This window comes from Triticum aestivum, chromosome 6A (assembly GCF_018294505.1).
Source record: "Triticum aestivum cultivar Chinese Spring chromosome 6A, IWGSC CS RefSeq v2.1, whole genome shotgun sequence".
NCBI lineage: Eukaryota > Viridiplantae > Streptophyta > Magnoliopsida > Poales > Poaceae > Triticum > Triticum aestivum.
The window spans coordinates 446,380,780-446,395,738 of NC_057809.1; the positions used below are offsets into that span (position 1 = coordinate 446,380,780).

General features: G+C 40.6%; 1 protein-coding gene and 1 long non-coding RNA gene across 24 annotated transcripts; one reads left to right on the plus strand and one right to left on the minus strand.

The window, feature by feature from the left end:
• Nucleotides 1-6,414: 6,414 nt before the first annotated feature.
• LOC123127828 (uncharacterized) lies at nucleotides 6,415-7,485 on the minus strand. Its single transcript, XR_006462816.1, has 3 exons — nucleotides 7,215-7,485; nucleotides 6,921-6,997; nucleotides 6,415-6,822 (listed from the first exon to the last, which is right to left on the minus strand). It is a non-coding gene; the product is annotated as an uncharacterized lncRNA (long non-coding RNA).
• A 1,443-nt stretch (nucleotides 7,486-8,928) lies between these two features.
• Nucleotides 8,929-13,928, plus strand: LOC123127826 (extensin). Of its 23 annotated transcripts, none has more exons than XR_006462806.1 (5): nucleotides 8,929-9,464; nucleotides 10,105-10,240; nucleotides 11,072-11,283; nucleotides 11,635-11,794; nucleotides 13,434-13,928. XR_006462806.1 is itself a non-coding variant. In XM_044547670.1 (5 exons), exons 1-4 carry the CDS (start codon nucleotides 9,012-9,014, stop codon nucleotides 11,787-11,789), a joined length of 870 nt encoding a protein of 289 aa, XP_044403605.1. In that variant the 5' UTR covers nucleotides 8,952-9,011; the 3' UTR covers nucleotides 11,790-11,794; nucleotides 13,434-13,928. The 23 variants fall into 23 exon arrangements, 13 of the variants coding, with proteins under 13 accessions (XP_044403608.1, XP_044403603.1, XP_044403615.1 ...); XM_044547670.1 differs by having other exon boundaries at nucleotides 8,952-9,464; nucleotides 11,075-11,283; nucleotides 11,718-11,794; XR_006462814.1 differs by lacking the exon at nucleotides 8,929-9,464 and adding an exon at nucleotides 10,953-11,027 and having other exon boundaries at nucleotides 9,471-10,839; nucleotides 11,156-11,283; nucleotides 11,718-11,794.
• The last annotated feature ends 1,031 nt before the right edge of the window (nucleotides 13,929-14,959 follow it).

The window sequence follows — 14,959 nt, forward strand, 5'->3', positions numbered from 1 at the left end:
AATAACCAATAGCAGAACCTGGATGCTCATATTGGCTCCCACATATTCTACGAAGATCTTTATCGGTCAGACCGCATAACAACATACGTTGTTCCCTTTGTCATCGGTATGTTACTTGCCCGAGATTCGATCGTCGGTATCTCAATACCTAGTTCAATCTCGTTATCGGCAAGTCTCTTTACTCGTTTCGTAATACATCATCTTGCAACTAACTCATTAGTTGTAATGCTTGCAAGGCTTATGTGATGTGCATTACCGAGAGGGCCCAGAGATACCTCTCCGACAATCGAAGTGACAAATCCTAATCTCGAAATAAGCCAACCCAACATGTACCTTTGGAGACACCTGTAGAGCTCCTTTATAATCACCCAGTTACGTTGTGACGTTTGGTAGCACACAAAGTGTTCCTCCGGCAAACGGGAGTTGCATAATCTCATAGTCATAGGAACATGTATAAGTCATGAAGAAAGCAATAGCAACATACTAAACGATCGGGTGCTAAGCTAATGGAATGGGTCATGTCAATCACATCATTCTCCTAATGATGTGATCCCATTAATCAAATGACAACACATGTCTATGGTTAGGAAACATAACCATCTTCGATTAACGAGCTAGTCAAGTAGAGGCATACTAGTGACGTTTGGTTTGTCTATGTATTCACACAAGTATTATGTTTCCGGATAATACAATTCTAGCATGAATAATAAACATTTATCATGATATAAGGAAATAAAATAATAACATTATTATTGCCTCTAGGGCATATTTCCTTCATGGGCAGCGGGGCATGGGGGGGGGGGTAGGCGGGGACGACGGCGTCGAGGAGGCAGGCCATTGAGGAGGAGGAGCCAGTCCGGCGGGGGGTGGGGGGGCTCCAGCGAGGTCCTCGGGCGACGGTGGTGGCGCACAACGACGACGTCGGTGAAGGAGGCGTCGGGCTCGTTGCCCCTTCCCGACCTGAATTGTGTTGGGGAAGAGGAGCGAGAGGGGAGGCGACGAGGGTGGCTTCGGCGAGGGAGGGGAGGCCTCCGGGCAGCGTCAGCGATCGACGGGGCCGGGGAAGCAGCGTCAGGGGCATTGCCCTGATCCAGAAGGGGATCGGGGGAGTGGGGGGAGTGCGTGTGTAGTGGGGGTAGCGGTTTAGGTCACAGAGGGGGTGGTTATGGGGAAGAGGTGGGCCGACTGGTGGGAGTGGGCTGAGGCCCAGGGGGAGCCAGGGGTCTCTCTTCGTTCTTTTTTTGTTTTGTTTTTGTTTTACTTTTCCTTTTTACTGTTTTATTTTATTTTCTATTTATTTTAGTTTTGTAAAATATATAATTTGTTCCTAAAATAATGTTACTACTTATGCTAATGCCACAATAACTTGGGCTCCCAAATAAATTAGTTTAATATTTTATATATTACAAAAAGCATTTGATTATTGGTTATAGCTACTAATTTAATTAGTTTAGTGCATTTAGACATTTTATAAAAACTTGTTTTCTCCACCAATTATCTTGTGAATTATTTGTCAGAATAAGAACATTTTAGTTTTGACCTTTTGAAAACTTTTGTTGTTTGCCATATTTTTTTAATTTAAATTTGAATCGGTTTTTGAACTAACACGATTAGCAACAAAAATTGAGGTGACGTGGCATCATTAGCAGAGATTCACTGTAGATTAAATATTCGGGCGTCAAAGGGGGGGATTTCGATCAGCTTTAGTAAGCATGCAGCAGGAGCGATCGATTGGGTTCAGTTACCAGCATAGGAGTCTCGGTCGGGTTTATTTAGGAGCAAAGGGATCAATCGATTGGCTTCAGTATGTAGCAGCAGGAGATCGCTCGGGTTTAGTTATAGCAACACAGCTCGCACCACGCGCGCGTACGAGAGAAACGCGCAAACCACACTGCATCGCTCGGCCTCGACCACCCACCATAACCGGGAACTCCCTGATATTTTCCTCGCCCTCGCTTCTATCATGATTTTCTCCATCATGGACGGCCCAAGGAATGTCATGCAGGTGCGTCTCCGGCCCGCCCAGGACGAAAAGCCCATTTCCCGTCATGATTTTTTGTCATAGAAGTAGGAGCCCACCACATATATGATGATACCGGGTTTTGTCATAATTATTATCATAGAAGTGTCATAAGCATGACAGGAAAAATATTCGTTCAGCCCAAAATGTCGCGGATGTGTCTTTTTTTGTAGTGTATGTTTAGGGCACATACATGCAGTGGTTGTCTTTGGACACTCTCCCTCGCTTGGTTATCATCGACGGCCTATATATTCATGGGCCCGCGTGGACGTCCATCACTTCGACCAACAACGCGAGAGAGGTTGCTAGGGTGGATTCTTCTTCTCTTTGTTCGCGTTACCATATGGTCGTACGTCGATCATGGTGAGATTCAAGACCTAAGTTCGAGGGCTTGCATACACATGAATATATATATATATATATATATATATATATATACACACACACACACACACATAAACACTATTCTGATCACGGGATGAGAATATTGTTTTGATCACAACCGGACCTGCCCTAGCAGTGGTACATTGAACTTCCCCCTGTGCTAGGTTGAACTTTCGCCAACATTGCCCAAATGGGGCTTGCGATATACCGTTTTTTCGCAAAATGTAAGCGGTTTAAGAGCAGTTTTGAAAACCATTTTTTCTTCATACAAAAAACGCGAATCATATTTTCAATCGCATTTCTAAACCTTTATCGAAATGAGCCAAATAATATGGCGTTGGAAAGCTGCTGCAAAACCGCTCCTTCCACATGTTGAAAGTTTTCTCTAATTCCCTATGGATATAGAGTAATTTGGAAAATTGTAAAATTTCGCAAACTGAACAGCCGAGTTCATATTTTCAATGTCATTTCTAAACAGCAAATCCAATTGAGGCAACTGATATGGCGTTGGAAAGCTTATGAAAATGCGCTACTCTTTCATGTTAAAAGGTTTTTCTAATTTTGAATAGTTTAACAGTAATTCAGAAAACTATACAAGTTCCAACGAGTTTGTATTTTCGAGCTAATTTTTTAACCGTACGTGCGAATGCAGCAAATGATATGGCATTGGAAAGCTTGAGGAAATGCGAAACTTTTTCGTATATATTATTTCTACCAGTTCCTTACGGTTTTATGTGAATTTTGAAAATAGATAAAAACGTATTTTCGCCGTAATTTCCACAAACTTTATCGATATGGGACAAATAATATACCGCCGAAAAGCTATGAAAATGCAAAACTTTTTCATGTTGATGGTTTTCTCTTATTCGTAGCCATTTTTAAGTAATTTCGAAAACGGTGAGATCATTCGTTATGCCTTTATCGGGAAACAGATTCTTCAAAAATGCACCGGGTGAAGAACTTGAACTTCTCGGCATGTCTACTTGAACTTCACTCTGTTTTTTCATGTGATTTTTTGCTCGTAGCTCTCCATCCACTCACCAGAATTGAGCAAGTGATATACTGATGGAAAGCTGTTGTAAACGCACAGCTTTCCCATGTTGATCATTTTTTTCATACTCGTGATGGTTTTAAAAGTTTTTCATCTAAAATTCATTAAGTGTAGTAGTTGAACTTCCTGCTGTTTTCACGTTGAACTTCTGTGACGTATTCTCATTTGTAATTTTCTCATCCATTGGTCAGTGTTATACAAATGATATTCCTTTTGTACAGACCTTTTTCACAATATTTTTTTAACTTTCTCCTACCGAGGACTTGAACTTACACAAATGATATTCCTGTCGTTTTGAAGTAAATTAGAAAATGACGAGATCATGATTTCTGCCTTCACCGCGAATGGAAATGCACTGCGTGAAGTAGTTGAACTTCTCGGGCATGTCTGTTTGAACTTCACTCTGTTTTTGACGTGATGTTTTTTGCCCGTAACTCCAAAATCACTTACTGGAATTGAGCAAATGATATACCGATGGAAAGATGTTGAAAACACACAACTTTTTGTGTTGATCAGTTTTTCATACTCGCGACAGTTCAAAATAGTTTTTTGAATGCGTAAAAATGTGTTTAACGATATATATAAAACTTTCAAACCATTCATCGGAATATAGCACATAATATACCGTTGTAAAGCTTATGAATAGAGGCATCTTTTTCATGTAGACGGACGTTACAATTTTTTGTCGTTTGAGAGCATCTTTAAAGATGGCAAAACAACATTGTTTTTTTGCCTGTTTTTAACATGTAATTGAAGGTCGGACATCTCGCACTAGAGATCTTGAACTTCACCGGGAGGAGCACATGAACTTCTTGCAACAAACCTTTTAAGCTTTTTATTTTCTATTCTTATATTCCTATCTCAAACGTATTTCGTGTAGTAGTTGAACTTACCGCTGTTTTCATCTTGAACATCTGTCGCGTATTTTTGTTCAACCTCTCTCACAAGAATTTTTGAACTTTCTCGCGCCGAGCACTTGAACTTCTAGCAACAAAATTTTGGACTTCACCTTTTTATTCCTTTTTTTCTTATACGAAACGCACACCATGCAGTACATGAACTTCTGACTATTATCTATTTGAAAAATCCGTTTTTTTTCAAATAAATATCAAACTCCTCTGCTTTTTCTAATTGAACTTCTTGGTTTTATTCTCTAGTAACGAGAAACCTGATTTTTCTTGGTTTTAAAATTTTGAATTTCTTGGTTTTATTCTTTTAATAATGAGAAAAATCTGATTTTTTATAGATGTTGAACTTCACCATTTTTAAAATTTGAAATCCTACTTTTATTGGTTAGTAAGAGGAAAATCCTATTATTTTATAAAAAATGAACCACACCGTTATTTTAATTTGAACTTCTAGTTTTTTTAGAAATGGGAAAATTCTTTTTTATGGAGTTCTTGAACTAGTATGTTAATTGAATTTTCACTTCTTGTTTTTATTGGTTTTTCCACCATGAATTACTCAAGTCTACATCGTAGAAATTTTCTTCTCTACACATCCTGTCCCTTGAGTCTCGACTTTTAAATCCCCCCCTTGAATTTTTAAAGTTTTTGTTACATGAAATAAACAAGTTTGTTATTTTTTGGGCCTAAATATTTTTTATTCACTGAAATTCTCTCGTAGCTCCCTCTGAACTTCTACACATATGTAATGAATGTTCCCTAGTTTTTTAACCTTTTCTGTTTATTTTTTGAACTCTAGGATTAGTGGGGTTTTTGTTGAACTTCGCTGGTTTTCATTTTTGGACTCGAAGGGGTTGTCATATCAACTAATATTTTTTATCATTCCTCTTGAGCATCTTTTTTATGAACTTCTATTGTTGACGCATGCACCAAACTTTGGGAACTCCTCATTCTTTTATTTTTGAACTTTCTTCAACAGCAATAATACTTGAACTTCACTGACTTTTTTTGTGATGCAACCAAATGCGTAGACCACACAGGGAAGAGGGCACATTTCTTTCATTGTGGACATTTTGTAAAAACACAGGGAGAGCATACAATTTTGATCGAAAGGGAGAGCACACAATCACAAAGAGGAAAATAAAGAAGGAGAAATTATGCATTTTCTTTGTTTTTTGCTCATACATAGAAAATGTGTGTATCCACATTTTTAAATTTTCTATGTTCTTTCTTTGATCTACATGACAACAAATAGTCTTTTTCAATTCGATGTACTACAAACACACACGCACTACATATCCACATTTTTTGGTTGACAACGACTGAAAATGGTTTTAGTCTCACAAACATACACAAATCAAACTTCCATGAATTTCTATGCTTTTTACCAAAAACATTTTTACAAGAACTTTGATAACCTTTTGCCCACAAAGCAATGGAAGCTAAGTGACCTGATGCCTGTAATTCTTATCTCCTGCCAGCGACCCACGACATGTACGTGTTCCTCTCTGAGGACAACAAGGATGGATTGGACTGTTAACTCCCCACTGGATAATCAATAGTTAGAACTTGGACCAATCAATCGATCATTCATAAAACAAGTCCAGATTAGGTTGTTGAAGTTTGAGAGTCGATTAGGAAACTTCATCGTGAGAGAGTGGTGCTCTGCTGGCGAAAGAAACAACAGACGATGCTACTCGAGGGGCAATGGAAAGGACAACCAAATAGTAGACGATGATTGCAGTTTGAAAGTAATCTTCAACACTGACAGAATCTTATAACTTGGAGATTCAACTGTGTGTAGTAGACAAAAAATCATCGGAGGCGTCAAAATCTGAGCCCTGAAAAACTACTACATTAAACAAGTTAGTACTTCCTTACTTCTGAACCTTGAAACAAACACCAAAAGACTTGCCTAAACCTGCTGCAAACCAAATTGTTTTAGCTTACTTCGGAAACCTGATCATAATAAAAGTGCAGTAAATTCCACTTGAAACAATCTATCCATACTAAAAAAAGGGCAGCTAGTTAGCTTGGTTGCAGTCTGGAACAAATAATCATAATTACTCTTCTATTTTATTTAGTGGAACCTGTTCATTTAGAAACCTCACAAGGAAAAAATTTAGTCTGATCCCTGTGGACTAACTAAACTGTTTCATCGAGACGAGGCTGGAAACTAAACTGTTCTCTCAGTAGTCAAGCCAATTTCTTTTACTGAAAAAACACCAACCCAGACTATCAATTACTCGTATCAATGTTTACATTAACATCTCATGTACAAAATTGTTTGTCTTTGACATTAGTAGGTGGAACGTCACAAGTGGATGCAACCCAAGAATAAAAATACATAAGCGACCAGCGAAGTAAGGAGCTCCAGACACCAAGTACGCGGCAAAATAAATGCCAGGATCACTGGGACAACCAGCGAACCAACTATCCAGCCACTCGCAAAGAGTCCAAGCCTGCAAGTATAGAGGATGATTAAACACCCTATACTTGTGCGACTAATAACGACCAAGGGAGTACTCATATGTATGTTGCTATGCAGGTGCTAACTAACCCTGTAGAAGATGCCCTGCCAAGGTTTTTCATCTTGTCGTTGAGAAAGTATATGCATGAGACGAGTGCCAGTGCAAGCTGCAACACAAAACATCAATGTTAGAAAGATTGTTAGAACCAGCGAGATCTACCATTGGCATTGTACGCTTAATCTATCTTATAGGTATATTTTCTACCTAATGGTTGTGCAAGAGATATAAACAAGTCTTAGGTTGTAAGTAATGTCTAACAGGTTCAATGCTTAGGAAAAAGGGATTGCTGAATCGGTTGGGAGAATCATTACAAGCATATATACCTAGAAGGTAGGTCCGGTCTCAGCAGAGGTTGCGATGCTCCACCCAGCAATAAAGCCGAAGAGAGTGAATCTTTTTGACACGACATCCATCGATGGCACCTCGAAGTGTCCGAGCAGTGTCTTAACCCATGACGGGCGATGCACGTTGGTGAACAGGAGAAGGAAGAATGGTGATGCTGGTGAAGGTCGGATTCGGTCACCGCTGCAGTCCACACACGACAATAATCTGGCCGTTTGAGGCCACGAGGTCAACAACGAGCGGAATGCAGCGCTCCACACATCTCTCCGCGACCGGATGCCCACACCTGCATCGATTTAACAAGGCAAAATAAAGAGTTTGTGATCAGAGTTGCATCGACGAACATGGTTAGGCACTCGCGACACAATTGAGTTTCGGATTTTCAGTTAGAGCGTCTCTTGTTGTCTGCTAGAGCAGTGTGCAGAGTTTCAGTTTCACAGTTTTTGAGCTCGGTGCCTACTGATTTAGGCTAACCAACCATCTAAGAATTATGTAAAAGTAACTAACAGTAGTACCAGTTTCTAGACAAACTATTTACTGAGCTGAAGGAATATATTGATGGTCTAATTTTCAGGGCAAATTCACTACGTATGAAACAAACAGAAGTTCAGAAGAAGCTGGGCAGAAGTGCAGAACATGAAGAACACTCACCGCCTGAAGATATTGGAGGAGCATTTTCATAGGAGTGGACACTACGTTTTTTGGCGCGGGGGCCTAGACTGAAAGCTCTGCACTAGGGAGGAGGTGGGAGATGTTCCTCGCCCCTAAGATGCTCCTCGTCGGACGCCCCTGAGGTGCTCCTTGCCGGACGGGAGATGTTCTTCTCGGCGGCCCTGTTTTGCCGCGAGCCACGCGACTATGGACAGGAGTGGGGGCGAATCCCACTGGATCTGTAGCTGTTTGTGCCGTCGCTGGTCACGGGTGGCCGCGGCTTCTGGAGATAAGGCGATGGCAGGAAGTGCACCGGGGCCGGGGGTGTGGCGGTGGGAGGCGTTCCGGAGCCAGGGTGATGGGAGGCACGCCAGAGCAAGAGGCGACGGCGGAATGCAGCCTGGTTGCACGCGGAGGTTGGGGCTGTGGCACTTGGAGGTAGGGGAAGCGGGGTGGAGGGGAGCGGCGGCACCAGGAGGCAAGGGAAGTGGGCATGGCGGCGCCGGGAGGTAGGGGAAGCGGGGAGCGGCGGTGCTAGGAGAGATCGAGGAGCGGGGAGAGATGCACGGCGCTGGCGCCTGGCACCAGAGAGATCGGGGGAAGGTTGGGGATCGGGGGAGGTGGTGGACGGGGAGTGGTTTTTTTTTCTACACGGGTTGGGAGAGTTCGGGAACAAGTCCATCGGCGATCGTGAACCATTCTAATTCTGGGTGCTCCCCTCAAAAAAAAAATTTCTGGGTGCAGAAAAAGTTATTTTTCATTCGAGATAATTTTATAATTATTTTATAATTAAATTATGTTTGAAATTCAAATAGATACATTTTTATTGATTCACTATATAAAATTTGGCATAAGAAAATAAAAATATAGATCATAAAACAAAATAATTGCAGTTTATGTGTATTTTACACTATGTTTTTATGTTTGTATTTACATAATATAAAATATTTTTACAATGATTATATATATTTTTACGGTCTCTTTTTACGTTAAAAATAAAACAAAACTTACGAAAGGAAAATCACGATGCATTGATGATAAAATAGAAGGGAATAAAAAATAACTATTACTCACCCAGGCTATTCTGTTACTAGTATTCTGTTACCGTCGGTCCCTTATAGAGCCCGATGAAAATGAACAGGCAGCCCAGCCCAACTCCACGAGCACATCGTCCCCCACCCCCAGTAACCTCTCCCGGCTACCTCCTATCGCTGCCGCCCCCACCTTCTCAGTGGATTTCGCCGGCGCCTCGCCCCCACCTACTCCGCTGCTCCCGCCGGCACCTCGCGCCCACCTACTCCGCGGCCCCCGCCGACGCCTCGCCCCCACCTTCTCCGCAGCTCCCGCCGGCGCCAGGCTCCCCATGTGGCGGCTGCCTTCCTTCCGCCAACCGGCCACCTCCCGCTTCAGACAGTTCGGGCATCGCCCCTCCGCCTCCTTCTGGCTGCCCTCGGCGACGCTCCAGCCGCCACTCCGCCTCATCCCCGGTGGGAGGTCCTTCACCAATCCGTCCAGCGGTCCAAACCCACCGCCCGAGGCCGTTCACCTTCGCAACACCCCTTTTCAGCAGCCATCGTGAGGTACACCCTGCTCAGAATTTCTCCTCTCCAGCTCCCGACTGCAAAGATCTCTGTGCCTCCTTTCGAACTGCCATTTTATTTTGAATTGAAGTATGGGTGCTCTTGATTCAGACCTTTGGGAAGAAAGGAAGAACCTTTCTCTCGTAGGCCGTCATAGATGGATCGGCGAGATTTGTCCGGCTCAGTGTTAGTGGTAATAAACAAGTCATTAGGCGAGCACATTCGTTGGATAAAGAATTAGATGTGGGGTTCTAGGACCTGTACAGGTTGTTACTGAATACTAGTACTGATGAGTGACAACATATGGTCGCTAGATCAGATGGACCCAGCACCATGAAGAGATCAGATTGCCACTTACACCGATCACCATCAGTTCTATTAGCGAAGCAGCAGTATGATTGCTAGGACTATGCTCTCTCTCTCTCTCTCTCTCTCTCTCTCTCTCTCTCTCTCTCCCGTGAGCTCCTCCATAAAGAGACAGTGTTGTTGATTTTATTCATATATAGGAAAGTAAACCAAAACAGTGGTTGCTACTAGTGTTTGGAAATTATAATTACTAGAACTCTTATTTCTCACCCTTTTAATTGCTGGCTAATTCTTGTAAAAAGTAGTGGTTAATCTTGCTAATTACTTTGATGAGATGCCTAGGTGTTCAGTCCAGCTCCTGCAACCAACACGGGTCATTGCCCTTTTTGCCACAACGGCAGCAGCACAAACACGAGCGTGGTCGTCCTCAAACCGGTTCCTCACGCGGCCTCCGCGCAAGCCCTGCTCATGTATGCTTACACCAAAAGTACAAATCTTGCTACTCTCCTCGTACTTGCACTTGCTTATTTTCTAAGCAATAATCCTATTGCTTCCTCTTGGGGAAAGGGATCCCATGTTGAAGCTGTCTTGGTGCTCACCCGCTGTTTATATTCATCACCATAGTGTACGAAACATATGAAAACCATTCTGACTTAAGAGAAAATATAACCAGTACATGTGCAATTGCGTGAGAAGTTCCCTTATGAAAGTTCCTTGTAAACAAACCACATGAAAGTTCATCAAGAGAACTTTGTAAGTTCAAAATGGCTATAGGAAAAAAAATTAGCTTCAGATGGGTATAGAAAACTTTGTAAGTTCAAAATGGGCACGCCTAACAGTGCATGAATAAAAAAATTAAACCCAACAAAGTCCATGTTGGTTGGTCTACAGTGTGTTGTCAAGAAGGTTGTTGGCCTTGGAGGCTGACACTGGCTGATCATCTACCTTCCAATTATTATTAGGCATATACCACTGAAACTGCAGGTCGCGCCCTCCTCCCACTGTAGGTCATGCCCTCCTCCCGCATAGCCTATTGGTTGGCGTACCGTGACCCCTCCTCATATTTTTGGTATGAATTTGATGAATCTTCTTGATGCTTTGTTCTTATTCATCTAGATATTCCTCCTCATATTGATTGTTTGTATTGCTTGTATCGGTTTCGTTCTTGCATGTATGTATCAGTTCGATGTTTTGAGATAGCTCAGATTACTTCCAACTGTGAAGATTGACATGCATATTTGGGGATGAGATTTTCAGGTACTAGTTTGGCACTGTATCTAACCCGTACTAAAATATTTCAGCAGTTCAACAGGGGCGCGGGGTTCAGTTCGACGGTCACGAGCCAGGGTTTATTTCTTTTCTTATTTGTATTGCTTGGTCGTCAGGTCGCAGCCTCTTCCTTCTGCAGGCCATGCCCCATCCCCCCATTCCCGCAGCGACCAGGCCATTCACTGCCAGTTCCACAGTCCGTTCACTGCCGACAGCCAAGGCCGTTCAACGACGTAGCGACGAGGTATGGCCTTCCCCCTTCCTCTTTTCATGTAGCATATTCTTGTGTAGATGTACATTCATGTGTAGTACATTTGTGTATTGTGTATATTCGTTTCAAGTTCAAAAAAAGGATAATAAAAAGGTTCATAAAAGAACCCAGAACATCCGGTAGCTCTGGAATCTGGGAGTTCGGGAAAAATTGATCCAAAATGAACATGGAGAGGGTTTTGATTGCAGAGAAGTTGCAGAACAAAAAGGAAAGGAAAACCATTGTTTCTATTGTTGTTATTTTGTTGGCCTCATGGTGTTTACTGAAATGCCTACAACAACTTAACATGTTTTCTTTTCATGTTTGTCTTTTGTTAAAATGAAGCTAAGGTGTTGTACTGCTCTATTATGTACATCCGGGCATGATGCACAGAATAAAACATTATGAGATCCTTGGTTTACTTACAGGCAGGTCATCAGTTCAAACCTAACACAGAAACTCCTTGCTTGGCATTCGAGCTCTTATTTTCCCAAGACTAGTACTGGTAAATGTTATTTCACTATGTATTCTTTCCTCATTCCATAGAGAAACATGGGAATAGTTCGATCGTGTTGGATAGATAGTTCAATTTTATATATCATAAGAAGAAAAGAACATGTTTTGTATAGGAGAAAATCAAAAACATTATTAGCAACTCACTTTGTATTCTACCATCAGTTCTGTCTGTGTTAGAGAGAGGGTTCGGTGTCTCATTGTTTTCACTTGCCCCCCAAAAAATGTTATGTTGCAGATTAGGAACATTGTATTTACATTTTTTTAAACAAAGAACTAATCAGTTCATATAAGTTCAAAAAGACAAAGCGTCGAAAGTTCAATTGAAAGCTCTCACCAGCGTCGTGACCTCCCCCAGCCAGCCCCCATGGCTTGCCTCGATGGTGCCCCCAAGCCGTTCTAGAACCACCATGATGAATAGAAATCCATCCAACTATTTACTTATGCCCTCATGATCATTTTATTGTATAAATGTGCCTTTTCTGTTGGACTCTCCTTATTTGCTTGTCAAAATTTAGTTTTAGTCCACTACAATTTCCATGAGTGGATTTAAAAACCAACAAATGCACAGATTAAAAATGCATACAACAACTACAAAATATCAATTTAGTTCGGTCCAAATTGTAATTTTAGTTCAGTCCAATTCCTAGTTTTACTTCAGTACAAATTCCAATTTTAGTTTAATTCAATTCTTGTTTTTTACCTCTATTCAATTTTACTTCAATTCAATTCAATTTTTAGTTTAGTTAACTTCAATTCTTATTTTTTGTTTACTTGGACAAGAAGTTCAATATTAAATGCCCAGATAGTGCCTGGAAAAAGTGAAGATAGGTTTGTAGTGATGTTTATGATAGACTGGTAGTTGAAAGATTTAGAGGTAAAAAATATTTTCTTGCAATCTGCTGAATGTTTCAATTTGTTGCGTGCGAATTTTGTTATAGCAAAAAACTGAATGGTGGGTAAGATGACTAGTTATGGCAAAAACAGTGAAACAAAGTTTTTTTAAATCTCGGGTTAATACATGAACATGGTCATCTTTTTACATGTACTTACATCAGCTCGTCAGAGCTGTTCGTGTACTTGTAACACAATCAACTCAGATTTTGAGATACTATAAGTTCAGAGAAAAAAAAGGAGGCCGTTCACCCTTACAACCTCAAGTCGTTGACCTCCGCCGAACGAGGCCGTGCGACGACGCAACGATCAGGCCATCCACCTCTGCCACAGGAGGCCGTTCGATGATGCAGCGCTCAGGACGTTGTGTTTTTTTCAGTACATGTTTTGTGTGTTTTCAAGTTCACCTACTTAACGATATTATGTCCAATTTCCCCTTTGTTTACATGTTGTTCCTATAGTACAATAGGTGTTTCTGTTATGCCTTAATAAGCACTTAAGAAAACCTTGTATGGATCGAAACTACCATATGCTCTATTCTATTCTTGTAAATGAAGCTCCACTTCTGTTTTGTTTGAAGTTACTTGGCATAAAAATTAGTATATGTTTTATTGTAAAAACATATATAAAATGTCTTGATGAATGCTAGCAGAAATCTGAAAATAAACTCAGCACAGTTCCTATATTTTATTCAAGTTCGAAGCTAAACATTTCTAACAAGTTATCGCTCCTTGCAGGATACACACTATTCATCGCATTTGTCATCGAGCGATTGCACCCCTATCTTCAGAAGCTCATCACCATGAGGAAATCATTCAACACCTCCCAGAGAGGAGGTTGAAAAATTCCAAATGGAGTTCAAACATGAATTTGAGAAAATGATTCCCCGGCTAAGTTCGAAAAATGTCATTCTGTGAAGTTCGGCTATTCAGCCAATGGTGGAGTTGCAATTTTGTTTCTTATGTACATACATGAATTGAATGTAATCAACGAAAAGAAACATATGTTGATTCTCCAAGTTAGAGTTCATTTTTATTTTCTTACAAAGTAGCAAAACTTCCTTTGTGGGTGAGTATAGCTTATGTGCGATCTTGTGTTCACTAATCTTGTAGTATTGTTTTTACAGGGATCTTTCTAGTACTTTGTAAAGAAAGCGTGATCCATTTGTAAAAATATGGCAAAAGACATCCTTCACTCTTGCAGTCTTTTGCTAAAAAATGTTTTAAGTTCAATGGATGCCATCGAGAAAGTTTAAACATTTGATATTCATGTGCTCATATTCTCTAGATGAACGTTATTTTTTTGCGACTCGTCTCATACTTTGCGAGATGAAAAAATTTCTCTCCATGTTTTCTACTCTTTATATGAGTGGTGAAAAGTACATGTATTACTAGTATATAAGTTCAAACAACAAATCACAATCAGTTCCGTGAAAATGCAAAGAAGTTCAAAAAAAAATATAAAAAAATTCTAGAGTCAAGTTCAAGTGCTGATCCAACACGGTTAAAAAAAATCTGGTCCGTTCATGTATTACTAGCATATAAGTTCAAAAGATTAAACGCGGTTAGTGCGTATATTGAATTGAAGAAAATTCTAAGAAAAAGAAACACAAAACATTTCTCGGGGAAAACATTCACCCAATTCAACTACCAAAAGCAAGTAGGTGATGATGATACGATAGAAACACATTTTAAATTAAAATCTAAAAGTATCATTTTAATATAGTTCAATTGCTCAACCCTATCAGACTGGAAAATACCTCAATACAAACACACACATAGATTAGTACGACTGCTCTGTTTTTTCTGACGAAAAAACAACACGAATGGTGTAACTGTATTCCAAAATTACTCTTCCCCAGTTGCGAGTTCGGATGCGGTGACGCCATAAGTTCGAATGAGAAGAAAGAAAACCTAAAGAGATTTGCTACTATAAGTTAAAAAGTTCGGAGCTAAGGTCATGATCAGTTAAAAATGGTTAAAAAAGCTACGACGAAAACCATATCGAAAAACAGAGTAAAGTCCAATATGTGAAACTAGATCGGTACAAACACAAAAAATAGATCAGTACGAGTACTTTGTTTTCGTCGAAAAACTATTGTTTGAACTGAATCGTCTGAATCGAAGCACAGTGGCATCAAAAACCAGTAATTTCCATGTCAAGGTCCAGTGTGGATTTTACATTTATGAAATGACTTTCACCCCAACAAACTAGCTTCAAACAACCTTTTAGCATAATGTCGTGCATGTTAAACACCTACTGA

Excerpts from the sequence above, each read along its gene's own strand:
- LOC123127826 (XM_044547668.1), top strand. The coding sequence starts at position 9,012 with ATGAAAATGAACAGGCAGCCCAGCCCAACTCCACGAGCACATCGTCCC. Across the intron at positions 9,465-10,104 it reads TTTTCAGCAGCCATCGTGAG|ATGCCTAGGTGTTCAGTCCA; the intron begins GTACACCCTGCT and ends TACTTTGATGAG. Across the intron at positions 10,241-11,071 it reads TCCGCGCAAGCCCTGCTCAT|CAGTTCAACAGGGGCGCGGG; the intron begins GTATGCTTACAC and ends AAAATATTTCAG.